General features: G+C 33.9%; 1 protein-coding gene across 15 annotated transcripts in view; it reads left to right on the forward strand.

Moving 5' to 3' along the window:
• The window catches only part of PTPN4 (protein tyrosine phosphatase non-receptor type 4), a 180,516-nt gene that overhangs the window by 72,804 nt on the left and 80,533 nt on the right, over nt 1-27,179 (forward strand). For 11 of the 15 annotated variants that reach the window (XM_081260413.1, XM_081260419.1, XM_081260408.1 and 8 more), the window contains 7 exons: nt 8,915-8,957; nt 9,035-9,134; nt 13,267-13,311; nt 13,568-13,620; nt 14,007-14,127; nt 19,330-19,417; nt 26,643-26,731. In XM_081260413.1, the coding sequence (XP_081116539.1) occupies nt 8,915-8,957; nt 9,035-9,134; nt 13,267-13,311; nt 13,568-13,620; nt 14,007-14,127; nt 19,330-19,417; nt 26,643-26,731 (539 nt within the window). The remainder of the gene's footprint in view (nt 1-8,914; nt 8,958-9,034; nt 9,135-13,266; nt 13,312-13,567; nt 13,621-14,006; nt 14,128-19,329; nt 19,418-26,642; nt 26,732-27,179) is intronic. The other 4 variants (XM_081260406.1, XM_081260410.1, XM_081260411.1 and 1 more) reach the window with 3 other exon arrangements.

A 27,179-nucleotide genomic window follows, 5' to 3' on the forward strand; every position in this document is an offset into this window, starting at 1 on the left:
TGTAGATCAAGCAGAATTGATAAATAGTGACTAAGAACAGATGTTGTCCAAGGCTTGGTTGACATACTACAAAGGGATACAGGGAACATTTTAGGATGTTGGAAATATCTTGATTGATAGTGGTAGTTACTTAGCTGAATACATTTGTCACAACTTAGACTGTATATTGAAAATAGGTAATTTGGTTGGACCTACAGTCCGTATTTTATTTCCTTTTTGAGGAGGAGTATCTCCACTCATTTCTTTTAAAATTCCAGTTGCTTTTTCATGGAACTCTAGGGTCTTTGTTTGCATGCATAGTTCATGTGTCACCGAGTTGAGGTGGCTTGAATATGTAGGTTTAGGGCCTACTTTCTGTTGAGTCTTCCCTTTCAGAATTTCATTCTCAGTTTTTTGGATGTTCTGCCTGTCCTTAACTCTGTCTTCTGACACCTCTGGTCAGTGAGGCTATCCCCCTGCTTTATGAAGGAATTGAGATTGCCCTCAGGCCAACTGCTAGAAACGTCACTCTCACTTATTACAGTTTAAGAGTAGATTTTGCTCCTGCTTCTGCCTGCTTTTGGTTACTTTGCAGTGTCAGACATTACACATACACACAAACTAATACCATTAACAACAAATGTTAAGAAGGATGTTTTGAAGATGGATCTTCTGAGGATTGGATCTTCAAAGATTGGTGGAAGAATCAAACCAGAGGAAAACCCACCAGAAGGAGGAGAGAAGAAAGGGGCACAGAAATTATTTGAAGAAATAAATGACCAAAAATTTCCCAGTGATATGAGTATACAAATTAAAAGCAGCTCACCAATCTCTGTAGGATAAAAACTGTTGAAAGACAAAGAGAGAATATTGAAAGCAGCAAGAGAAAATTGACTTACGATGTACAAGGGATCCTCAATAAAATAGGTGATTTCTTAGTAGACGCCTTGCAGGTCATAAGCAGTGGAATGATACATGTAATTTACTGATGTATTCGACTGAGAATTTTGTATCTAGCAAACATGTCCTTCAAAGATAAGGAAAGAATTGAGACATTGACAAATATATTACGCCTGAGGGAGTTCATTACCACAACCTGTCCTAAAAATAAATGCTAAAGGTAGTGCTTCAAGATGAAATGAAAAGACACTAGATAGTAAGTCAGCTATACAGAAATAAAATATCCTATAGATATGCAATTATGCATGAACATTTATAAGAACAGTATTATAATTTGTTTGTAACTTCACTTTTTATTTCCTATAAAATTCAGAAGACAAATACGTAAGGAATAATTCCAAAATCTGTTAAAGAGTACATGGGTAATGATGTAGTTTTTTTGCATCTACAGAGAAGGGTTAAGGGCAGAGTTGTAAAGGATTAGTTTTTGTATGTAATTGAAATTAAGTTGCCACCAGTTTAACATAGATTGTCTTTAGGATCTCATATGTAATCCTTATGGTAACAACAAAGAAAATATTTATAGACTATACACCAAAGGAAGTGAGAAGAGAATAAAAATATTTACCAAAAAAGAAAGAAACCAAAAACTAAACACAAAGAGGGAAGTAATAGAGAAAATGAAGGACAAAAAACATATGATACAAAAGTTTATGTTTCCCTGTCAGGGCTGGGTGCAATAGCACACACCTGTAATCCCAGAGGCTTGGGAGGCCAAAGTAGGAGGATCCAGAGCTCAAAGCCAGCCTCATCAAAGGCAAGACACTAAGCAACTCAGTGAGACCCTGTCTCTAAATAAAATACAAAATCGGGCTGAGGATGTGGCTCAGTGGTCAAGTACCCCTGGTTATCTCCCCCCCCCCCAAGTATCTGTTTCATTATCAGTAATTTAAATGTAAACATACTAAATTCCTCAATCCAGAGACATAGATGGGATAAAGGGTTAAAAACAAAACAAAAAGTCAGGATCTAACTATATCCTGACAAGATTCTTTTTCTGTCTAAGTGTATACAAGTTGACGGGTATTTTTTTCTAGTGTGCTGTTCCTATAAATCATTTGCAGAAGCAGCCTCCTTTCACCAGGAAACAAAGGAAAGATCATATTTATCATCCATTTTTAAGAAGCTCTCCTGCTTCTGGTTCCCTGACTCAAAAATTTTATGTGTTTTTATGTGTGTAACTGTTATTGTTTCATGGGTTGCTTCAAAGAGCCATCTTAATATTCCATATTTATGTTCTTTTTTAAAAGAATAGTTTTAGTTGTAGATAGACACAATACCTTTATTTTATTTATTTGTTTTGATGTGGTGCTGGGGATTGAACCCATGCCTCACACATGCTAGGCAAGTGCTATATACCACGGAGCCACAACCCCAGCCCCCATATTTATGTTCTTTAAAAATAAATAGATATTCTATTTGAAAAAGAAGATACAAATGCTTCTGTAGCAAGATGGCAAACATGCACATTACTAATATATTAATCATTTATAATGCACTAAGTATTTTAATTTTATTATCTATTTTAGACCTATTAACACTGTAAGTTGAATACTGTCATCTTCGTTTTATAGATGAGGAAATTACTATACTGAGAAATGAAGTAGTTTGCCAGAGATCACAAAGCTACTAAATGATAGAATAGTTCCAAAGGTATGCCATTTTCATCAATGAGTGCTGTTGAGACCAACAAGAGATTGACCAACAGGGGCACTGATTTCAGATGTAACCTACTGAGTCAACCCAGACCTCCCTGGCCTTTTGGAAAAGCAGTAAGCAGTGTCTACCATTGAGTGTGAATACTTGGATTGGAGAAATCAGTCAGTGTTCCCATTTGACTTGTGACATGCAATGAAATGAGAAAAGCCTCTTTGCCCAGGATTTTATTATAACATAGTGGAAGCATAGTCAATCCCTTACCAGCTGTGGGAGTCAAGCTATATGTCCTATCTCCTCTCTAGAAGTATTCAAAAAAAATAGATACAAACATTTGAGGAAAGTTAACCCTGTGAAAGAGATGTACCCACATGATTAAAACAAATACTTTATAGAGGAAATAGAGCAATATGTAAAGATGGGAAAATAGCTAATCTTGGGATTAATAGAGATGAAGTGAATTTTTACATGTAAATTGCATAGAACGGTGCTTGAAACATTAATAAGTGATCAATATTAATATATAAATGAACATGAAAAAGAACTATATTAGCATGATTAGAGAGGATATTATATCCATGCAAAGGAAAAAATGAATGATTTTGGAAAATAAAAATACGATGATCATAATAAAAAAGCTCACTAGTTAGGATAGAGTAGATAAGGTAGAATAGTAATGCTTTCACCATTAATGGATGTAGCAAATATAACAATACATTAATATTTCAATGACAAAATAAATACTAAGTTTAAGCAAACAGTCATATAATCTTCTTTTCAAATGTAACTTTTCCACAAATTCAGCATATATTAGACAACATATTAGGAATTTGTGATACATAAATTAATTTGTTTATGAAATACTGTATAGAATAAACAAGAGATTCATCCAAAAAAAATGGAATGAGAAATTGGCTTTGAGAAGACTAGAATGGTTCCGTGCCTAAATACAAATCCTTCCTCAATTAATGATGAAATATTGTCCCTTATTATCTATTAATATTTATCAGATATTAATGATTTTTAATACAGTATTATCATACTTGAATATATATTGTATTGCATACAGTTAATCTTCTCTTGGATGCAGCACAATAATCCAGTTGGTACAACAGTTGTTGGAATAGAGAAATGCAGTCCGTGACCATAGATTGTAAAATGACCTCAATGCCCATTTATATAAGAACAAAGAAGGGTTTATAATACTTATTCTCAAGATGTAATGAAACAGTTTCTATAAGAAATTTCACTCCTAGGGGCTGGGGATGTGGCTCAAGCGGTAGCACACTCGCCTGGCATGCGTGCGGCCCGGGTTCGATCCTCAGCACCATATACAAACAAAGATGTTGTGTTTGCCGAAAACTAAAATAAATAAATAATAAATATTTTAAAAAGAGATGTGAAAGAGAACAGAGGGAACTAGCAAAGAAAACTGAGAAGAGGGCTGGGATTGTGGCTCAGTGGCGGAGCGCTTGCCTCACATGCGTGAGGCACTGGGTGTGATTCTCAGCACCACATTAAAAATTAAAAAAAAAAAAAAAGAAATTACACTCCTAGATATGTACCCAAGACTTAAACATATATCCACACATAAAAATTTGTATTAAGATGTTTATAGTAGGATTATTCAAAATAGCTACACAGTAGAAAAAGTCCAAATGTCCATCAAGTAATGAATGAATAAACTAAAAGTAGTATATCTATACAATGGAATTTTATTCAGCAGTAAAAAGGAATGGCATACCACTGATTATTCGCTAGGATGGCAGTAAGTTAAACAGCTCATGTTGGTAGGCATGATGGTATATGCCTACAGTCCCAGCTACTTGATTGTCTGAGGCAGGAGGACCAAATTTAGTTCAGGAATTTGAGGCTAGCCTGGGCAATATAACAAGATGTTGTCTCAAAATAAATAAATAAAATAAAAAATTCATGTTGATGAGGAGGTGAAGAAATTAGAACCCTTGTACATTGAGGATGAGGGTGTAAAAAGGTACAGCCACCAGAGAAATAAGTTTGGCAGTTTCTCAAAAGTTAAATATAAAGTTACTATATGACCTAACAATATTACTCTTAGGCCTTATACCCAAGAGAAGTGAAAACATGTTCACATAAAAACTTGTACATAGTTGTACATAGCATTAATATTCACAGTAGCACAAAACAAAATAGCTCAAATGTTAGCCATAAAAAAGACATATTACAATATAGATAAACCGTGAAAACAGTATACTAAGTGCAAACTGAAAACAAAAAAGGCCACCTATTATATGAAATGTCCAAAATAAGTAAATCCAGAAACAGAAAGTAATTTATGGATAGGGTCATAATGAGACTGATTATTAATAAGTATAGATTTTGGGGGAGTGTGATGAAAATATTCTGGAATTAGTGGTGATGGTTGCACAATGTAGTGAATATACTAATAATATATACTTTAAAATAGGAAAATTTTATGGTCTTGAATATATCTCAGAATGCTATATAAAAATTTATCCTGGGCCTGTGGTCATATGCATTTTATCTTTTGATCAACATTGCCAAATTGTCCTCTATCAAAATGGTACAATTTATACTCTTAAGAAGCTATGGCTGAGGGTACCTGTTTTTATCATGTTCTTGGTGTTGTGGTATGTGATCAAAAGTTTTAGTCTTTGTCCATGTTGTTGTTGAAAAGTAATAACCTAGCTGGGTATGGTGATGTGTGCCCTCAATCCCAGCAACTCAGGAGGCTGAGATAGGAGTATTGCAAGTTTGAAGTCAGCCTCACCAACTTAGATCCCCTTCTCAAAATAAAAAATAAAAGGGCTGGGGATATAGCTCATTGGTAAAGCATACTGGTTTAAATCCCTAGTAACACCTACATCATCTCCCCCCCAAAAAAAAATGAGAAAGAAAGAATAAAATAATAATCTAATGTAGATTTGTGATTTATTTCTCTATGATCCAGATTGAACATCTTTTATAAATTTTTTGCCATTTTATTAAGTATGAACATCTATTACTCATTGATTTTTTTTTGTTAACATTTGTCTTTTTCTTATTGATATGTAGGACTTCTTTATGTTATCTTTTACCTACTTTTTCTTTTGACTGAGGGATGTACTTTTTAAATTATTTATTTATTCTAATTTGTTATATACGACGGCAGAATGCAATTCATTTCATATTACAAATATAGAGCACAATTTTTCAAGTCACTGGTTGTACACAAAGTATTTTTACACCAGTCATTTCTTTATACATGTACTTAGGTAATGATGTCTAAATCTTTCCACCATCTCTTCTACCCCATTTCCCTTTCCTTCCCCTCCCTCCCCTTTGTCCTATCTAAAGTTCCTCCATTCCTCCCATGCTCCCCCACCCATCGCCATTATGAGTCAGCATCATGACTGAAGGATGTATTTTTATCATGAATACTATCATTGCTGTCCAGTAGTACTTGTTACAGCTTTGCTCCATCTTTGAAGTTAAAATAAGAATCTTGAGTCATATGTCATTGACATCATTGATGAGGGCTGTTAAGTTTCTTAGTACTTATCCTTGTACTTCTTCTAAAGCTATGACAGTTTACCACATCTGTTTGTGTATGTAATTGTTTTTCTTATATTCAGAATATTTTGAAGGGGAAGTGAATGAGGAACTCAGGCTTTGGATAAATTATTTGATTCTAATTTTGATTTTTAACAACCATTAAAGTAAATGTAATTTACTACTTTTCGTAGAAAATATGAAAAAAATTACTAGATTAATATATGGGTAAAAAGATAAATGGGTAGATAAATAGCGTAAACAAATGTGTTAAAACAGGGCTGAAAACCAGGTGACTATTTGCAATGGAATAGTTATGCCGCACCCCTAACTGTTGAATCATTCATGCCTACACAGTCTTCAATAAATATTTGTGTTCATATTATATGCCAAACCTTGTTCTTGGTTCTGACTGTCTTATGTTGACTGAAACAGATTTTTCCCCATATTTTTTTAATTGGGACATTATAGTTGTACATATGATGGGATTTTTTTGTTACATATTCATACTTATATACAATATAATAATATGATTTGGCCAATATTATTCTTCAGGACTGAAACAAGATTTTATCCCTGACCTCTTACAGTTTATAATCTAATGAAAAAGATAACAAAATGGAAAACCGAACATACTGTAATTAAGAAGATGTTATAAAAGTTTAATGTTTCCTGCTTGTTTATAGAAAATAACTGAGTAACTGGGAGCTGTGTGACATACTTTGGGTAGAGTGGTCAGTGAAGGAGCTCCTTCTGAGGAGATAAGGTTTAAATTAATACAGAGGAGGAAGCCAGCCATAGCAAAGCTGAGGAACATTTCATGAAGTGGAGGATTGAAATTGAGGACCCTAAGGGTATCTTTTGAGAAACAGGAAGGAGGCCATTATGGCTAGAACTTAATAATTAAAAGGGGACAAGGTAAGAAGAGACCTTTCAAGTTATAGGACTTTGGACCTTTACATTGAGAAATTATCCGGAGATGTTAAAGCAAAAGATTGACACAATCAAGTTTATGTTAAAAGACCAGTAGTTTCTAGATGGAGATCAAAGAGAGAGAGAAAAGAAACCGAGAAAGCAATTAAAAGGCTATGACCCAGTGGCTTGGGAGGCTGAGACAGAAGGACCAGGAGTTCAAAGCCAACCTCAGCATCTTAGTGAGGCCTTAAGCAACTCAGCAAGACTCTGTCTCCAGATAAAATGTAGAAAAGAGCTGGGGATGTGGCTCAGTGGTTAAGCATCCCTGGGTTCACCTGGTACCAAAAACAAGGGGCTATGGACAGTGCCTAGACCAGAAATATGGATGGTGGCAGAGTAGATGGAAAAAAATTGTTCAGTTCTAGGTATAGTTTGACAGTAGAATCAACATATTACAGATAATGAAGAAGAAAATTCTCGGTATATTTCCAGCTGTTTCTTTGTTAAAATTTTAATGGGGCTGGGAGCTTAGTGGCAGAGAACTTACTACCTAGGCTCAGTCTCCAGCAATACATACGTATGTATGAAAGTAAATAAGTAAATCGATGCTTTGCTTGAAATCAATATGGGTGGTGGTAGGTTTTAACACAGTGATACATAACATATCTTGTAATGCTTTGAAAATACTGTTTAATTTTGGGTTCTTCCATTTTTTTAACTGAAATATGGTGGCAATTGAAGTATTTTCTGAATTCAGTTATAATTTTGCAGAAATAGAGCTTAACTGGCATTTGAAAGTATTGAGACTGCTTAAAATCCTCACAGCCAAAAAGTAGTTCTTCCCCAAACTAAACATTTTTAAAATTTATTTTTTAATTTTAATTTGTTATATATGACAGTGGAATGCATTAAAATTCATATTACACATATAGCATGCAATTTTTCATATCTTTGGTTGTACAAAAAGTAGAGTCATATCATTCGTGTCTTCATACATGTACTTTGGGTAGTAATGTACATCTTATTCCACCGCTTTTCCTATCCCCATGGCCCCTCTCCTCCTCTCCTTCCCCTTTGCCCTATCTAGAGTACATCTAATCCTCCCATGCCCCCCATCTCCAAGCCTATTATTAATCAGCAATCTTAAAACAGAGAAAACATTCGGCATTTGGTTTTTTGGGATTGGCTAACTTCACGTAGCATTATATTCTCCAACTCCATCCATTTACCTATAAATGCCATGATTTTATTCTCTTTTAATGCTGAATAATATTCCATTGTGTGTGTTTGTGTGTGTGTGTGTGTGTGTGTGTGTCACATTTTCTTTATCCATTCATCTACTGAAGGCATCTAGTTTGGTTCCACAGTTTCCAAACTAAACATTTTCTCTTAGAAAATATGTGGGTTCTTTGAGGTGGGGTGGGCGAGTTTAAAGTAACAGAGTAGAAATTAGAAAATTTATTTTCCACTTATGTACTTAAAATTTTGTCTGAGAGTATCAAGCCCCAAAATTTTATTTATGAAAGAAGGGAATTGTTTTAACTTGCCAGATAAAATAGTTAAATTTATAGAAGTTACTTCCAATTGCTGCAACTAAGCATCTTTACTTTTGAAATAGAGGTTATTGCACAGTGGATACTTAGATGGGAAATTAAAATCAAAATCTTAAAGCTAACAAATATATTCAGTAATTTCTATCATAATTTTGTTATATTTGATATGAATAATTGGTAATTTAATGATTTTTTTCTACCTAAGCCTTTTCAAAAATGCAGTTTCTTAGTGTTGCTCTTCAAATGCAACAGATTTACAAAAATTGCTATATTAGATACTCAAAGAGAAAAGAAATCAGTCTTCTTTATTTATTTTTCAGAGGTGGCTGGATCCAAACAAACCAATAAGGAAGCAGCTAAAGAGTGAGCATACATATTTACTTGATGTTTTGCAAGTACACCTTATAAGGATAAAGGATTAATATAAACTTATTAATTAGAACTGCTTTTATTAATTCTAGGAGGATCTCCTTACAGTTTGAACTTTAGAGTCAAATTTTTTGTAAGTGACCCCAACAAGTTACAAGAAGAGTATACAAGGTGGGTTTATGGAGCATATTTGTCTTGAAAACATTGTCAAAATTCTAATATGAAATTTTGAAATTAACGAGGCAAAAATAGATTACCATTTTATACCTTTCCAGCCAGCACAGAGAAAAAATTATGGATAATCTAAGATAACTATTACTTCTCCTTTTGGATGACTAAGAGGGCTTTAGAGGATTAGATTCTCAGGAATTCCCCATCCAGCTACATGCTACCTCCTGAGCTGAACAAACTCTGCATTATTTATTTACTTATTTATTTTTACTTGTGAACAGTGGTTAAGAAGCAATGCTGTGAGCTGGGGATGTTGCTCAGTGGTAAGTGCTTGCCTAGCTTGCACAAGGGCCCTGGTTCAATCCTGAGCAGTGGAAAACAAAAGAAGAAGCAATGCTGTAGTTAAAAATGGTAATCAGGTTATGCCAAAATTGTGTCCAAGGAATGGTACATAGTGAGAGTTTTCCTTTTTTTTTTTTTTTTTTTCATGTAAAAGCATATTCTAAGTCTGGGGCTGTAACTCAGTGGTGGAGCACTTGTCTCATGTGTATGAGGTACTGGTTCTGTCTCAGCACCACATAAAAATAAATAGAATAAAGGTGTTGTGTTCATCTACAACTAAACATTTTTTAAAGCATATTCTGTATATATTTTTTCCTTTCATTGAAGGGAACATAGAATTTCTAAAATACATTACCATCATGTATAAGAGAAATGGTTGTCAATAGATATATTTTTTCCCCTTATTTGTTTTATGTCTTTGGTTCCAAAGAAAATACAATAGACTCTTATAAAGGATGCTGCAGAAGGTTCAGCCTTTGCATGTCTGCTTTATTGCCCATCTTAATTCTGAACTTGTGTTAAAACTGTCTTAATTTTGTTGTCACTTGTTCTTAGTGAGGGATACACAGGAAAGATTCAAATGAGCATTTTTGTTAGATTAAGCATTAGGTGAAATGTTTAGGGTAGAAAGAAGAGAGAAATACTGACAGTATGATGAATGTCATTATCCAAAATAACCTGAATAATGATATTGCATTGCTTGAAAGGTAAAATTAGTAATTAGTTTTTAAAAATGAAAAATTAGTATATTATACCTTCTATAGAACATGTAAGAATATAGGTCAGCAACTACATTGAGAATTACTCCAGAAGTTAGGTGCCAAATGGAAAATATGTACCTAAATCACGTATAGACAAAACGTTTGGTTTTCATACATTGCTTATTGTTTAGAATGTTGTGTTGGCATAGAGAAACAAAAGGATAAATTAAAGATACTTAGTTAGCCTAAGATCCTATTCTTAGATGCCTGTAGTGTTTTCAATATTAAACCAAGCAAGAAAAATTAGATTGAAATACTTTAGGATCTTTTTCTGTGTATTTGTTGGGGGGAAACTGGGTATTGCTTTTTTAATAATGAAAAAATTCAAGAATACAGGGTATTCCTAATATTTGCAACCAGTAGTAAAGTCCAAGCTAATTATCTTGAAAAATAAAGTATATTATATTAGTACCCTTTAATTTAATATTATTGCCCTTAGTCAAGTTTGTTTTTGAATAATTAAAATAATAAGATTTTTATAATTAATTCTCAACGTAGTAAAACTTGCCCTGATTTTGCATGAATTCCAAGGAAACTACTTTCAATCAATGAAAAATTTTGATTTATAAAACAGTGTTAAATGTATTTTATATTTCCAGGTACATATAATAACTTGAAATTGAATAACAAAATATTTCACAGCTTTTATTAGATATGACTAGACTTCAAATGTTTAGAAAATAGTCATGATTAAAATCTAATAATTAGATTTCTAACATTGTTTAATGTTTATAAGTTTGTTAAAGTAAGCAATTAAAATATTATCAATTATAGCCAGGTACATAATTTACTTCACTTAGAACTGCCTGAATTTCTGAGTGGAACTTAAATGTGTTGATTCTTGCACAGCATGTGTTGAAAATGTAATTGAGAAACAAATGTGTCTCACTGATAATTAAGTCAAAATAACTTTTTGACAATGAAGAAAGTAAAGTCAAGTTCGACTTTAGTTGCAAATGAACTTGTGCTCAGTTCCTGGTCTAGAGGATTATCTTTGTTTTCACTAGAAATAATGATCTTTTTCAAAGCCCCATATGTTTTTGGAATGTTATAGAATCTCATAACTGGTTTGTCAAAATGTGGTACTTGGCTAGTTTTTATTATCATAGTGTACTTAGTGATTCATTAACCTGATTACAAATTACCATCAGTTAGGAGAGTTTTAAACCATACTAATTAGCCACTTCTCTTCATAGTCTGATTTCATAGGTCTCAGATGGGACCTTAGCATAGGCAAGCACCCTCCACCCCCACCAGATGATTCTTATACATATAGCCAGGGTAAGAAGTACTTTTAAAATTTTAGTACTTGTGTAGACTTAATACGATGATCCTGATACAAGGACACTCTATGCATAGCTACCAAGTTTTCAGGACTTAGTTAAGACCCACAAAACAGCAAATCTGCTATATCCCCTTACTCATTGAGTTACCGTTTTGAATAAGTAGAAAAAAAGAATGTAGTCAAAGGGCTTCCATTAAATGTCATTCAGTATTGACAAGTGCTGGCATCATTAGAATTGGATTTTTCTAATTCCCAAGATACAGAAATTAGGCAAATTATATTACTTCTTTTTTACAAGTGTAAAAACGAAGGCTTAGCCACATTTTAAGTAATTTGCCCAAGATCACAGGCTAATTTAGCCTGGTTCTTAAATTCTAGCTTCTACTCTAATAGCCCTACTTGCTTAAACAAGTGTGTAAGTAAAATTCAGTAAGGATAGGCCATACTTGTATAGGATTTGCAATATTATATCAAAGATAATACATGACCCCTAAATCCTAACTTAAAATTCTTTCCCTGCTGGGAACCGCCCCCCTTTTTTTTTCTTTCTTTCTTTTTGTGGTGCTGGAGAGTGATTGACCCAGGGCCAGGGCTTCATTATGCTTTGTGCTTTACCACTGAGTTCTATCACCAGCCCATCTTTAATGTTTAATTATGAAACCAAATAACTTTGATAGAAAAACACAGTCTTGGATTGTCAGTAATAGTTGTAATATTGTGCATTAAACTGCACAGGGAATTTATGTACTAAATTAATATATGAAAACAGGATATTTCAGTTTTTTTTCTTTTGGTAATGAATATCTGATTCTTTAAAAACTTTAATTATTCTTCGGTAATTTGAATATTGTCATAGAGCTAGTTAATGACAAGCCACACTAGAATTATTATTTAATGAGTTTTGATTCATGGAATGTATTCTTATTTTTTTTAGTTAGGTAAAATAAAATCTTAAAATTTCCTGTTGAAACATTTTAAACTATAACATTTGTTCTTTTGCCAACATCATACAGCACAGATGACTTTGTCCAAGTACTGATAATGAGTGAATGGCCTAAGCACTAGCAGGGATAGAAGGACAAGGCCATCTTCCAAGCAGCCTCAGCAGTCTTGTAATAGTATACTTATGTTCTCGTTTGTTTTCAAGAAATTGGTTACTTGACAGTTCCAATAAGAGTAGATCAATAATAGAAAAAGGAACTTAGGTTGTTTTTCTGATCAGAGATTTTTTTTAAGTCTAATGAAAGTGGACAGTTGCTTTTCTGCAGTAAGCCTAATGATAAAATTATCAACAGAAAGGTCTGTCCTTGCAGCTGGATTTCTCAGCAGAAAGAAAGATTTTTTTCAGCTGGTTTCTAGTGCATTTGCTGTCAGCTCTCCTTTATGTCTCGTGCTCAGCTTTTCTGTGCTTCTTAGTTTACTTTCTGCATACCTCAATCCTTAAGAATATTTTCCTTTAATCTTCTCCTTTGGTCACATAACTTTTAGAAATCTTGAGAAGTTTTGTAATAGAAACAAGACATTCAAAGTATAAAATTTAATTTATCAAAGAATTTTAAAGATTTATATTCATGGATTTATGAAAATTATTTTTTAAAATATGTGCTAATGTATACATTTGCTAACATTATAGGTGCTAATATATAAATTATAAAAGTACTAAATATTTTCATTTGTTAACATAAGTGTACGGTTTCTCAAAACTAAAAGTGTAATTCCAGTAAATGCTTATTTTTTTTTTAAGGTACCAATATTTTTTGCAAATCAAACAAGACATTCTTACTGGAAGGTGAGCTATTTAAAATTTTTTTAAATAGACTTTAAAATTACTTTTAATTCAGCGTTCTTGAAGTAATCAATTATTAAAAATTATCAAAAATGCTTACATTTAATATGAATGTTTTTCATCATATAAGTTTATTTCTTAATAGTTAAAATTAAATCACATGAAAACTTCAGCTATGAATAGTATAACATAAATTATAGCACTTTTGAAGTTACTGTGTTTAATCTTGGGTTGTGTATTTTCTGTTTTGCTTTATCAGATTACCCTGTCCTTATAATACTGCTGCCCTTTTAGCTTCATTTGCCATTCAGTGTAAGTAACATCCCACTTCTTAAGATCAAATAACATATGATTTGTGGTCTGATAGCATATTTATTTTAATACAGAAGTTCTTTAGACATGTTACAGTGCAGTAAATAGAAATTGTAGAGGAAATTGAATGTTCAAATAGTTAATAATGCTTTGATATTTGAAAAAATTTTTTTCTCTGAAATTGAGACCTAGAAGAATGTTGTGAATTATTACAGATTGCTTAAGTGAACTGCAGTAATTCATTTAACATTCTTCTTAATTGGTTACATTAAAAAATCCAAATATTTTACTTCCAGAAATACAATGGAATTGATGGTATTGCTGCTTTAACTATAATAATTGGAAGTTTTGTTTTTTAATGTGAAATTTTTTCTTTACATTATTAGCTGAACTTGGAGACTACAGTCAGTCAGAAAACTTGCCAGGCTACCTCTCAGATTATTCTTTCATTCCTAATCAACCTCAAGATTTTGAAAAAGAAATTGCAAAATTACATCACCAACATATGTAAGGATTTGTTTAATTTTCTGCTTATTTGGTAAACTTATTGGTGTCCTTTTTAGAGGAATATTGTAAATTATTTCTAATTTTATTGTTGTATTTACTTAACACAGAACAATTACTATTATATAAAGATAAGATTGTTATAAAGAAATGTATGTGATCTCTACTAAAAATGTGTTTTGCTTATTTCATAGAATACGTGAGACTTCTTTGTATTTCTGTTAACAACCATAAAGCTATTTGTAAACAGAAATTTATGTGTTATTATACAAAATTATTCTTTACAAATAAATTTTGGAATATTAATAATATATATTCATAACTTGCAATTCAGTCTACTTGGTAAGCCTTTCTTAGTTTTTAGCTATATGAAAGGAATTGATTCTGTTTGGTAATGAGCCAAAAGCACCTTTTGTAACACTAATTTTATGAAAATATTCCTTTAAAAATAGTGGCATTTTTTCAATTACAACCATATTCAGCTTTGATTTTTTTTTTTATAAGTTTGATTTTCTATGACATTTTTTTTGTTTTGAATAGGCAGTAATATTGTTGATTGGTTCATAGTTCAATTTTGCTTTAACATATGATTCAGAATACTGAATCCTGGAGGAACTAAGGCAATCTTGCAACTTAGCTAAGACTCTGAGCTAGAGAACCAGATTGTCTGATTTGAATTTATGGTAAGGTTACTGTCTTATAACCTTGGCCAAATTGCTCTAAACCTCTGTTTCTCCATTTTATTGTATATAAATTGGGGATGATAAAAGTATCTATCTCTGGAGTTACTTTTAGTCCTCAGTGGAGAAGTTATCAGAATGGTGCCTAGCACATGGTAGGTATAGAAGAAATATTAGTTCTTACTAAGAAAACTTACTTTCATTTGGTAATAACCTATGTATCTGAAAATGTATCTAAAACATGTTGGCAAATTGGCTGTTGCCTATTTTTGTATGGCCCATGATCTAAAAAATGGGTGTTTGTATAAATGGAGAAATATATGTACATACACATGCAAACTTGTAGTTTTTATGTCTGTGTACGTATTGAAATTTCACAAAATCCAATGACCATAATAAATACCTTTTGAGACAGATACTCCAATTTGTTATATATTGACTATGACTGCTTTCATACAATAGCACAGTTAAGTTGTTGTTGTAGAGACCAGCTGAAAGCCTATAATACTTACTGTCCAGTCCTTTCCACTAAATGGTTTGCTCACCTGGAATCTAAAGGGTCTAATGACTGAGAATTGTAATAGAGTAGTGTAAAGTAGTGAAGGGGCTGACTTGCGCTAAATTGCTGTATATCGAAAGTTTTAACATATAGCATATCTGAACCAAAGAGTAGATTTTTTAAACTTACCAATAATGAAAAATATTTTCTATAAGGGAAAAGGTTTATTTAATGACACAGTGATTACATATTTCTATTTGGTTGAAAGAATTGATCATCAGATCTGCAGACAAGGAAAAATAGAATTATCCAGTTTAATGGGGGTGGGTGGGGGGAGATAGGCTCTGTATTTAACTTAATGAAATGTTTCAGAAAAGGGAAGTATAACCTGCCATCTACCCTTTTTTGTTGGTACTGGGGATCGAACCCAGGGGCACTTGACCACTGAGCCACATCCCTGGGCTTTTTTATTTTTTATCTAGAGGGCCTCACTAAGTTGCTTAGGCTGGCATTGAACTTTTAATCCTTCTGCCTCAGCCTCTTGAGCTGCTGGGATTGCAGGCACTGTGGTGCAGTGCCCAGTTTTGCCTTCTTTTTGAAGAATCACATTTGTTATTATCATACATTGGCAGGTTGTTGGCTCCCTTTTCTAGTATCATTAGTGAACAAAAGGTTGATACCTTTTCTTTAGTAGTTTATCACTTTTGCTGTACTGTAGTTTCATAGCATCAGATAACTAAGGTTGTTAGAACTGTGTATGAAATTGGGTGTTTTGTTTTGTTTTGTTTTTGAGGTACTTGGAATTGAACCCAAGAGTGCTCTACCACTGAACTACACCCTCAGCACTTTTTTGTTTTTAGACAGGGTTTCAGTAAGTCCCCAGGTTAGCCTCGAGCTGAATGAAGGTCCTCCTGCCTTAGTCTCCCAAGTAGCTGAGATTACCATCATGTGCCATCACACCTATCTATTTTAAAAGACTTCATATCTAGAGCAGGGTTCTCAAATTTGTATTCACAAGAATCACTTGGAAAACGTATTAAAATGATAGTGCACCACAATCAAGTGGGATTCATCCCAGGGATGCAGGGATGGTTCAACATACATATATAAATAAACATAATTCATCATATTAATAGGCTTTAAAAAAGAATCATGATCATCTCAATAGATGCAGAAAAAAGCATTTGACAAAGTATATCACACCTTCATGTTCAAAACACTAGAAAAATTAGGCATAGTTGGAACATACCTCCACATTGTAAAAGCTATATATGTGAAGCCCAAGGCCAGCATCATTCGAAATGAAAAATTGAAAGCATCCCCTCTAAAAACTGGAACAAGACAAGGATGTCCTCTTTCACCATTTCTATTCAACATCATCCTTGAAATTCGAGCCAGAGCAATTAGACAAAAGAAAAATTAAAGGGATACAAATAGGTAAAGAAGAACTCAAACTATCACTATTTGCTGATGACATGATTCTATATCTAGAAGATTTAAAAAAAATTTACCAGAAAACTTTTAGAACTAATAAATGAATTTAGCAAAGTAGCCAGGATATAAAGTCAACACCCATAAATCAAACACATTCCTATACATCAGCATTGAATCCACTGAAAGAGAAATTAGAAAAATTGCCCCATTTATAATAGCCTCAAAAAAAAAAAAGATAAAATACCTGGAAACCAATCAATCTAACAAAAGAGGTAAAAGACCTTTACAATGAAAACAGCAGAACACTAAAGAAAGAAATTAAAGAAAACTTCAGAAGATGGAAAGATCTCCCATGCTCCTGGATAGGCAGAATTGATATTGTCAAAATGGCCATACTACCAAAAGTGTTATGCAGATTTAATGTAATTCCTGTTAAAATCCCCATGACATTCTTCATAGAAATAGAAAAAGCAATCATAAAATTTATTTGGAAAAAAATCTTAACACACACACACACAAAATAACCCAAACAATAAATGGACTAAGTAAGGAACTGAACAGACACTTCACCAAAGAAGAAATACAATCGATCAACAAATATATGAAAAAGTGTTCAGCATCTCTAGCAATTAGAGAAATGTAGATCAAAACTACTCTCAGATTTCATGTCACTCCTGTCAAAATGGCAGTCATCAAGAATACAGGCAACAATAAATGTTGGTGAGGATTGGTAAAAAAGGTAAACTCATACATTGCTGGTGGGACTGCAAATTGGTACAACCACTGTGGAAAGTAGTATGTAGATTCCTCAGAAAATTGGGAATGGAACCACCATTTGACCCAGCTATCCCACTCCTCGGTTTATACTCAAAGGACTTAAAATCAGTATACTACAGTAATGCAGCCACGTCAATGTTTATAGTAGCTCATTCATTCACAATAACTAAAACTATGGAACCAAGCTGGATGTCCTTCAATAGATGAATGGATAAATAAAATGTAGTATATATACTCAATGGATATGGCAAATGCCATAATTTCACTCTTCTTTAAAGCATTTGCCAGTAAATGAATGGAGTTGGAGAATATCATGCTAAGCGAAATAAGCCAATCCCGCAAAACCAAAGGCCGAATGTTTTCTCTAATATAAAGGTGCTAATTCACAATAAGGTGGGAGTGGGGGGGACTAGAGTTCAGAATAGTGTTACCGTAGATTAGGTAGAGGGAAGTAAAAGGAGGGAAGTGGAGGGGAGGTAGGGATAGGAAAGATAGTAGAATGAAACAGACATTATTACTTTATGTATATATGTGACTGCATGACCAATATGATGTATAATACATGTACATCTACAACATGTACACTCAGAAAAATTAGAAATTATATCACATCTATGTATATCAAAGTGAATAAATGCATTCTACTGTCATGTATAATTAAAACAAAAAAAGTTAATTAAAAAAAGAATCACTTGGGATATTTATTAAATGTAACAGTTTGACTTTATCCCTTTTGTAGAACTCTATTTACAAAACCATCTGTAATGAAAGACCAGTCTTCCCCCAGTCTGTCTTTATTATGTTATTTATAATATTTTGAAATATGTAATAAAAATGACTTACAAGAAAATAAAATGGAGAAATAAAGCAAAGACATTAAAAAATTAAATCCTAGGAGCTGTGGATGTGTCTCTGTGTAGAACACTTGCCCAGTGTACAGGAGGCCCTGGGTTCAATCCCCAGCACTATCCAAAAAAAAGGGGGCCTATTTTTTCACTATTAGATTCAAGTAACATAAAATGATTGCCAAATATCTATAAAAGTCTTTGACACTCACTTCTGTACTTGGTGTGAAACAATATCTGTCTGTGCATGACACTCAGAAAAGCACTGCCCTGAGAATCTGCATATTTCAGAAGCACCCCATATGATGTAAATGCAGCTGTGGTATGTGAACCAATTTTTGAGAAATAATGCTTCTAATTTATATATAAAAATGGCTTTGTTAGAGCCATAAAACTATAGGAGTAAATTTATATTTAAAAAAAAAAAGATTTTACATCTAGAGCAGTGGTTTTCAAACCTGCTGTAGATGTCAAGTCTTTAGAAATGGATCTACTCTGGGTGTAGTGGCACGTGCCTGTAAGCTCAGCAACCAGGAGGCTGAGATAGGAGGATCACAGGTTCAAAGCCCCAGAAATTTAGTGAGGGCCTAAGCTTAAATTTAGCAAGATCCTATCTCAAAATAAAAAGGGCTGGTACATGATAGCTCAGTGTAAAGCACCCCTGGGTTCAACCTCCAGTACAAAAAGAAAAAAAATGGATTCACTCATGTTTCTTAAGAGTTTTCATAAATTTTTAAAACTTACTGTATTAATGTATTTCTGGAGAAAACAAAAACATTCTGGAAGACAATAGTTTGAGTTACTGAAAGTGTGCTCTCCAAATGTATTAAATGTTACTATTCAGAACTAAGAGGAAGAGTCATAGATGGTGGTTTTACAAGATTTAATTAGACTGTACATTTTTCCAGATAAATAACCTTTTACTAATTTGGGTATATTTGCAATGGATAACCTGATGATGTCTTTACAGGGGCTTATCTCCTGCAGAAGCAGAATTTAATTACCTGAACACAGCACGTACCTTAGAACTCTATGGAGTTGAATTCCACTATGCAAGGGTAAGTGAAGAAAATAAATTTCAATGTTGTTGAATTAGGCTTCATTACTCAGTATCAAAAATACTGTAATGCCTTGAAAGGCTTAGGTAACAGATGAAATAACTTAAAATTGCTGTTGACATAGTTGAACTGAAAATTTCTTCTGAATATAAATATTTTTTGCAATAACATTAAGACTGTTAAAGTGCATTTTGCATGTTTTTTCTTCCAGAACGTGTTTTATAAAGTTAGTTTTTGTAGACTATAGGAGATAGATTTCGAATAAAGTAAAGGTTAAGTTATAAGAAAAGTAATTTTTTTACTCTTTGATAATCATCATAAAAATGTTCTCACAACACTGAGACTTGTATTGCTGAGCTTGATTTTCATCATTTCTAGTATCGTAAATTTTTATTTATAAAGCACAAAATGGAGCATAGTAACATGTTTTGTTTTTTATCTGCCCCAGTCCATGTATTAATTTAGAATTTACAAATCACTGGCTTTTCCTGTACAACCCTATATAACCTCTTTTTTCCTTGCATCAAACTGTTCATCCTATGAGAGACTGTTAACTTCTTGTCATAACTATTTCTATGTAGCTTTTCTTCATTTGTGGCTCTATTCCTTCTTGTGTTTTTTTTTTTTTTTTTTTTTTTGTCAAGAGGTTATATATTCCTTTAGAAGTACCTGGAGTATAGCTGTTCTGTGGAATTATAAATAATCATTGGTTGATTTAGAAATAGGGTTTATATTCTCTCAGGACAGACTGTTGAGCCTAAAAAGGATATCAATCTGAAAAGGAGTTAAGGAGTTATTTTCCTTAGGTAATTGTTTTGAGCATATTCTGTTAGTACCCACACATACACAGTTGCATAGTTGTTTCAAGTACTCAAAGTTTTGCTCCTCATAATGATTAAGCCATCTGACTGTGTTCTAGGAGAGGAGCTTTTTTTCTTAACATTTCATAAAGCTCATGTCAGTTTCTTCCTTGGTGGTCAGAAGACTTGCTTTCTTCTGAGGAATGTATCTTGTAATTCTTAGTGTTATGACTTAGAAATCTGTTTTTTAGATTTCTATTTAAAATGTTAAGTCTTTCTGGAACTTTCTGCTCTTTAAAATGCTCTTCTCTCTCTCTTTCCTTATTTGGGGTTTACAACTGTTGAACATGGTTTTCTAAAATGTAATAGTCAATATTTGTGCAACTAGATTTTGTTTTATATTACAATAAATTTACAGCTGATAGAACTTCAAATATGAGCTATGCTTAAAAATAAGACATCCAGCTGGCTTGTCTGTAATCTCAGCAACTCAAGAGGCTAAGACAGGAAGATCACAAGTTCAAAGCCAGCCTCAGCAATTAAGAGAGGTCCTAAGCAATTTAGCGAGACTCTGCCTCAAAATAGAAAATAAAAAGGGCTGGGGATGTGGCTCAGTGGTTAAGCACCCCTGGGTTCAATACCCAGTATAATAAAGAAAAAAAAAAAAGAAGAAGAAGAAGACCAACTAATGTGGTGTTGTGCACCTGTAATCCCAGCTACTTGCAAGGCTGAGCAGGAGAACCATAAATTTGAGGCTAGCCTGGGCAACTTAGTGATATCCTGTCTTAAAAAATGAGTGTGTGCTGGGGATGTAGTTCAAGTGTTATAGCACCCCTGGGTTCAATCCCTAGTACACCCCCCCCCCAAAAAAAAAGACCACCAAAAACATTTTGCTCTTTTGTGTTGTTTTTGTTTGTTTTTTGTTTTGGGGTGGTTTTTTTGGTGAGGGTTATAGTTGGTGTTAAACCTGGGGATTTCCATGTGTTAAGCAGTTGCACTAACACTCCAACCCTTTTTGTTTCATTCTATCTATCTATCTATATCTATCTATCTGTCTGTCTATCTATCTATCTTTTAATTTTTTGAGACAGGGTCTCCCTACGTTGCCCAGACTGGCTTCCAACTGGCAGTCCCTCCTGCCTCAGCCTCCCAGTAGCTGGATTACAGACACACACCATCATTCCCAGCTCCTTAGCAGTTTTCTAAATATAGTTTTATGTCTGCTGAGATTACTGACAATGAAATAAGAAGAGTAGTAAACTTTCATCTTTTCACTTGTATTATAAGACTAAATAAATTTCATATATAATTTACCATGTTATTGTTTATTTATTTGACTAAGGTAGTTTTTCTTTGTTTAAATTATTAGATTATAAAACTGCTTCTCTGAAAGCCCTCAATATGGAGGACAATATTAAAGAAGTTTAAATTTGAAATTGTCAAGTTATTTAGACGTGTATTTTGCACAACCCCCCACATCCCCTCCCTACAAAAAAAGAAAAAAAAAAGACAGGAAAGGGTTTTTTTGTTTGGTTTTGTTTTTTTGTTTTTTTGTTTTTGGTGAATACTGAGACCTTAAGAAGTGAATATGCAGATGTTCAGTGAACATGAAGAGAATTTTTGTGGCATCAGAAACAAAAGAATAGCCTATATGATGGCGCATGCTTGTAATCCCAGAAGCTCAAGAGGCTGAGGCAGGAAGATCCTGAGTTTAAAGCCAACCTCAGCAAAAGCGAGGCACTACGCAACCCATTGAGACCCTGCCTCTAAATAAAATACAGAATAGGGCTGGGGATGTGGCTCAGTGGTCAAGTGCCTGAGTTCAGTCCCTGGTAACTTCCCCCCTCACCCCGAAAAAAGAACATAAGGTAGATGAGGGAGGAGCATAAAAGAGGAAACCTAAGCTTTAATTGAATATCAGAAGCAAAATATTTTATTTTGGCAAGCAAGGTAAATTATTTTTTTTTCTGCCTTCAAGTGGAACCAAGTTATTCATATCGAATTCCCAAGATTCATATAAATCAGTGCATTTATAGCAGTGGATCTGCTCTGTGCCTGGTACAATCTTAGCACTAGGATTGTATCAGTTATTCCTGCCCTCAGAGAACTCACACAATAGTGGGAGAAAGAAACAGACACATTAGCAAATACATGAGAATATGAAGGAGAGAGTACCAAGTGCTGTGGGATCATACGGCAAGAACATCCCTCCCGCCCCAGGAAGAAAGGGTAGGGAATGCTTCTTAAAAGTAGTATATTCACTTAAGTCAAAAGAATGAATAAGATTTTTCCAAGATAATGGTTTTCACTGTAGAGCCATAAATAAAAACCTCAAATCAAGACAGAACATTGTGGGGACAAGTGTATGGAGTACTGCATACATGGCATATGTTAAGGGTGTCTGAGTGGCAGGCCACTCCTCTGTGCTAGGCATGTGAGTGCCAAACAGCTTACCCTGTAGGCACAGCCCTGGGTGTGAGGCCCCATATTGCAGTCCCAGCACTTCTCCACGGCCCACTCTTCAATTGGTCACTTCAAGGGCAGTTAGCAGACTTTGCATTGGTGGCTGCCTGTAATCTGCTTAGCTACTGCCTGAGTATATATACATGGTAACTGCTCAATAAAATTAGACCTGCTTCCTGCTTGGTCTCTGGAGGTCTTGATTAGCAACTCTGCAGCCACACTCTCCTGTACCCTGTTCCATGGACCTCCTCTCTGAATAAGAGAGAGCCCACGCAGAACATGACATATTTGAAAAAATAAAATTAATAGCAAGGAATATCATAGGAATTAAGTTTAATTTTTTATAAAGAATTTTTGATCTCTTCAAAGGGAAAAGGCATTTTCTCCGTAGAAACTGCTGGCCTGATTGAAATGTCTTACTTTTTAGGTGAATAGTGGATCAGTCATTCAACACCTATCAACTTTTCTTGAAAATCGGACAATAACTATTACACTAAGAAAATAGAATAAAAGAATGAAAGAGAGCTGTGATAATATCTAAATCATGAATCATCAAACTCATTCTCTTTCTCTCTTTTTTTTTGTATTTGGGATTAAACCCAGGAGCTCTTTACCACTGAGCTACATCCCCAGCCCTTTTTTAATTTTTAATTTTGCTGGGTCTCACTAAATTGCTGAGATTGTCCTTGCAATCCTCTTGCTTCAGTCTCCCATGTCACTGGGATTACAGGTGTGTGCCATTGTATCTGGCCTCAATCTCTCTTGTAGAATGTTCATGTATTAAGAAAAAAAAAGTGGGATTATATTGAAAAATTACTGTTTCCAAGTTATCTACAGGTAAGCATAATTATGTTTTTAGTTAGGTACAGGAGGCTTTCAATCAACCTTAAAAAATTCTAACCAAGTTTTAGGCTTAATTATGAATCTTATTTCCATAAGTATTTGTAATAAAGTATTTGTGATAAAGATAATTCTACTAAAAAGGAATCTTTGCTCTTCAAAGCTTCAAGAAAAGATTTATGATTTTTTAGCTGTTGATGGACCTTTATTTTTATTTATTTATATTCAGTGCTGAGAATCAAACCCAGTGCCTCACACGTGCTCGGCAAGCCCTCTACCATTGAGCCACAACCCCAGCCCTTATAATGATATTTTTAATTTTTTTATTCTTTGGTGAATATGTTTTGAGTACCTACTGTGCTCCAAGTACCATGTATAGCCATTATGGATACAGCAGTGAGAAAAGCAGATAAATTCCAACCCTCAAAAGCTTCATTCTGGTTGGCAAAACAAGACTATCAACAACTAATTATATCAGAGTGAATAGTCTGATTCCATGGAAGTAAAGTTCAGTGATAGGCAAAACACCTGTTAATATTGATAGAAGTCAGAATAACAGTCATCTCTGGAGTAGTATTATTAACTAGGAGACTCATGAGGGAACCTACTGAGTTTTTAAAAATGTGATATATATTAGTGGTGGTTAAATATTAATGTATATAAGTGTGAAATTTCAAGTTGGACATTTAAGATTTGTGCATTTTATAATGTATATATTTCAGTTTTTTAAAAAGGTAATTAAATAGATAATAGGTCAGATAACCAATAGGTGCTACAAATAAAAATTAAACTAAGGAAGGAATTTAGTCAACCAAATATAAAGTATCCATTTAAGCCTCACTGAGAAGATAAACAGACCTGAGGAAGCTATACATATGTCTAGGGTTTAGGGGGAGATAATTATTAGCAAAGGAAACAGCAATCGAAGGTGATGGGTAGCAGCAGTTCAGGTGACAGCAAAAAAACGAGTTTGTCTGGGGGTTGTGTGAGGAAGGCAGGAGAATATTAGGAAATGAGGTCAAAGCAGACCAGGACTTTAAAAACATCTTAAAGACTTAGGCCTTTAATTTTAAGAAAGTTCCTTATAGGGTTTTGGGAGATTTTTAAAGATAGGCTATGATTTTCCAATTTTAAAAGAAACTCATGGCTATTCTGAGAATATATTGTAAGACACTAAAGGAAGGGACCAGTAAACAGACTGTTAGATTTACCAGGCACAGTGGCACATACCTATAATCCCAGGAGCTCAGGAGGCTGAGATAAGAGGATCACAAGTTCAAGGTGAGCCTCAGTAATTTAGTGAGGCTCTAACCAACTTAGTGAGACCCTGTCTCAAAATAAAAAACAAAAATGGCTGCTAGGGATATTACTCAGTGGTAAATTGTCCATGGGTTGAATCTTCAGTACAAAAAAAAAAAAAACCGACGAGACTGTTATGGTGATCCAGGTGAGAAAAAATGGTGGTTGTAGCAGTGGGATAGTAAAAAGTAATCAGTAAGTGAAAGACCAGGCAGAGCAGGTTTCAGAATTAGTCTTGGGACATGTTAAATTTGAGAAGACTTTTACAAGTCTAAATGAAGAAGGATAGACAGTTTATATAGATCTGGAGTTCAGAAGAAAAGTTTGAGCTTGAGATACAAATTTGGGAGTTGTTAGCTTATAGATAATATTTAAGACTGCAAGATAAGAGACCTGGGAGAAGTGGGGCTGGAGTTGTAGCTCAGTGGTGAAGCACTGCCTGACATGTGTGAGGCACTGGGTTCAATTCTCAGCACTGCATATAAATAAATGAATAAAATAAAGGTCCACCAACATCTAAAACAAATATTAAAAAAAGAAAAAAAGAGCCCTGTGGGAGCAAATACTGTAGATAACAGAAGAGGTCCTCAAAGCTGGAACACTTCAAAGTTTAGAGGTTGGAGATGAGGAAGAATAGGAGATCAAGAAGGAACAGCCATTTGGATAGAAAGAAATTCTTTTTTATGTTAAAGATACAATTGTGTGTCTTTGGAGTCAAGTGAATCAGGAGTGGTCTACTGCATCAAATGATGCTTTTAGGTCAAGTAGGATGAGGACAGAGAACTGAATTAAAAATGAGGAAGTCACTGGTGACCTTATAAGAGCAAGTTTGGACTATAGCCACAGGATGATTAGAGAATTTTCAAGAAAGATTGTGAGGACAGTAATTTTGAGGAATTCTACAGTCTACAACATGGGTAATAACAACAGGAAACACCCATGTGGCATTTACTAAATGCCAGACACCCTTCTTAGGGCATTACATGTATTAATATCCTTTAATCCTTCAAACAGCCCTCTGAGGTGGGAATATTTTATTGCCACTTTACAGATGAGGGAAATAATACACAAAAAAAGTTAATTTGCATTACCTTCTAATACCTATTTCTGTGTTTAAAAACCAACCTATATCTTTTTTCTAAAGCTTTTTTTTTTTTTTTTTTTTTTTTTTGTAGCAGGGATTGAACCCAGGCCCTTTAACCACTGAGCCACATCGTCAACCATTTGTATTTTTTATTTTAAGACAGGGTCAGGCTGGGATTGTGGCTCAATCCTGAGGGTGCGGGATTTGATTCTCAGCACCACATATCAATAAATAAAATGGAGATCCCTTGACAACTAAAAAAAAAAAAAAAAAAAAAAAGACAGGGTCTAGCTAAATTGCTGAGGCTGGCTTTGAGTTTGCAAAGGATTATAGAAATGCACCCTGCTAAAGCCTCATTTTTAACCTATATATATTTGAAGACTTTTTGGCAGTTTGGTTAGAATCATCAAATAATGTAAAAACATAATTTGGAACAAGCAAAGGACCTCTTCTGTCAGTATAGAGGTATACATATGACTTCCATCTGTGTCCCCCTAAAGTATTCAGATCACAATTTTCCATAATTCTACTTCACATTTGCATCATCTTTTTTTTTTTCACCTGCCTTTCTTAGGGAAATATGATGTGTAAATGTGTAATAATTGCTATTTGGATTTGTCATTATAACATGATTCTATAATTGAAAATGTCAAGTTATATTGAAACTAATCCTGTTTAAAAAATATATTTCTAACAACTAAAGCTATTGTTTTAGATTGGTCATGTATTTCTTTTGAAGGATCAAAGTAACAATGAAATTATGATTGGTGTGATGTCAGGAGGAATTCTGATTTATAAGAACCGGGTACGAATGAATACCTTTCCATGGTAAGAACCTCATTAATGCTTTTGTTTTTACCACTATATTACCAAATATAACAATTTGTGTTAAGTAAAGGTATGTTAACTTTTTTTTAAATGTATTTTTTAGTTTAGGTGGGCACAATATCTTTATTTTTATGTGGTGCTGAGGATCGATCCCAGTGCCTTACTCATGCCAGGCGAGAGTGCTACCACTTGAGCCATATCCCCAGCCCAAGTATGTTAGCTTTTTAATGTCAGTTTTCTTAGGTGGTGCAACTTATACTTTATCCTGTTTACTTGGAACCTTCAAGAAAAAAAACTAAAATTTGTTTATTTTAAAATGGCTACATAAAAATATTACTAATGAAATTTTTCTAAAAGAATCTCTAACTTGGGGCTGGAGATGTGGCTCAAGCGGTAGCGCGCTCGCCTGGCATTCGTGCGGCCCAGGTTCGATCCTCAGCACCACATA

Source organism: Spermophilus citellus, assembly GCF_964194105.1.
Source record: "Spermophilus citellus genome assembly, chromosome: 11".
In the NCBI taxonomy this organism is placed as follows: domain Eukaryota; kingdom Metazoa; phylum Chordata; class Mammalia; order Rodentia; family Sciuridae; genus Spermophilus; species Spermophilus citellus.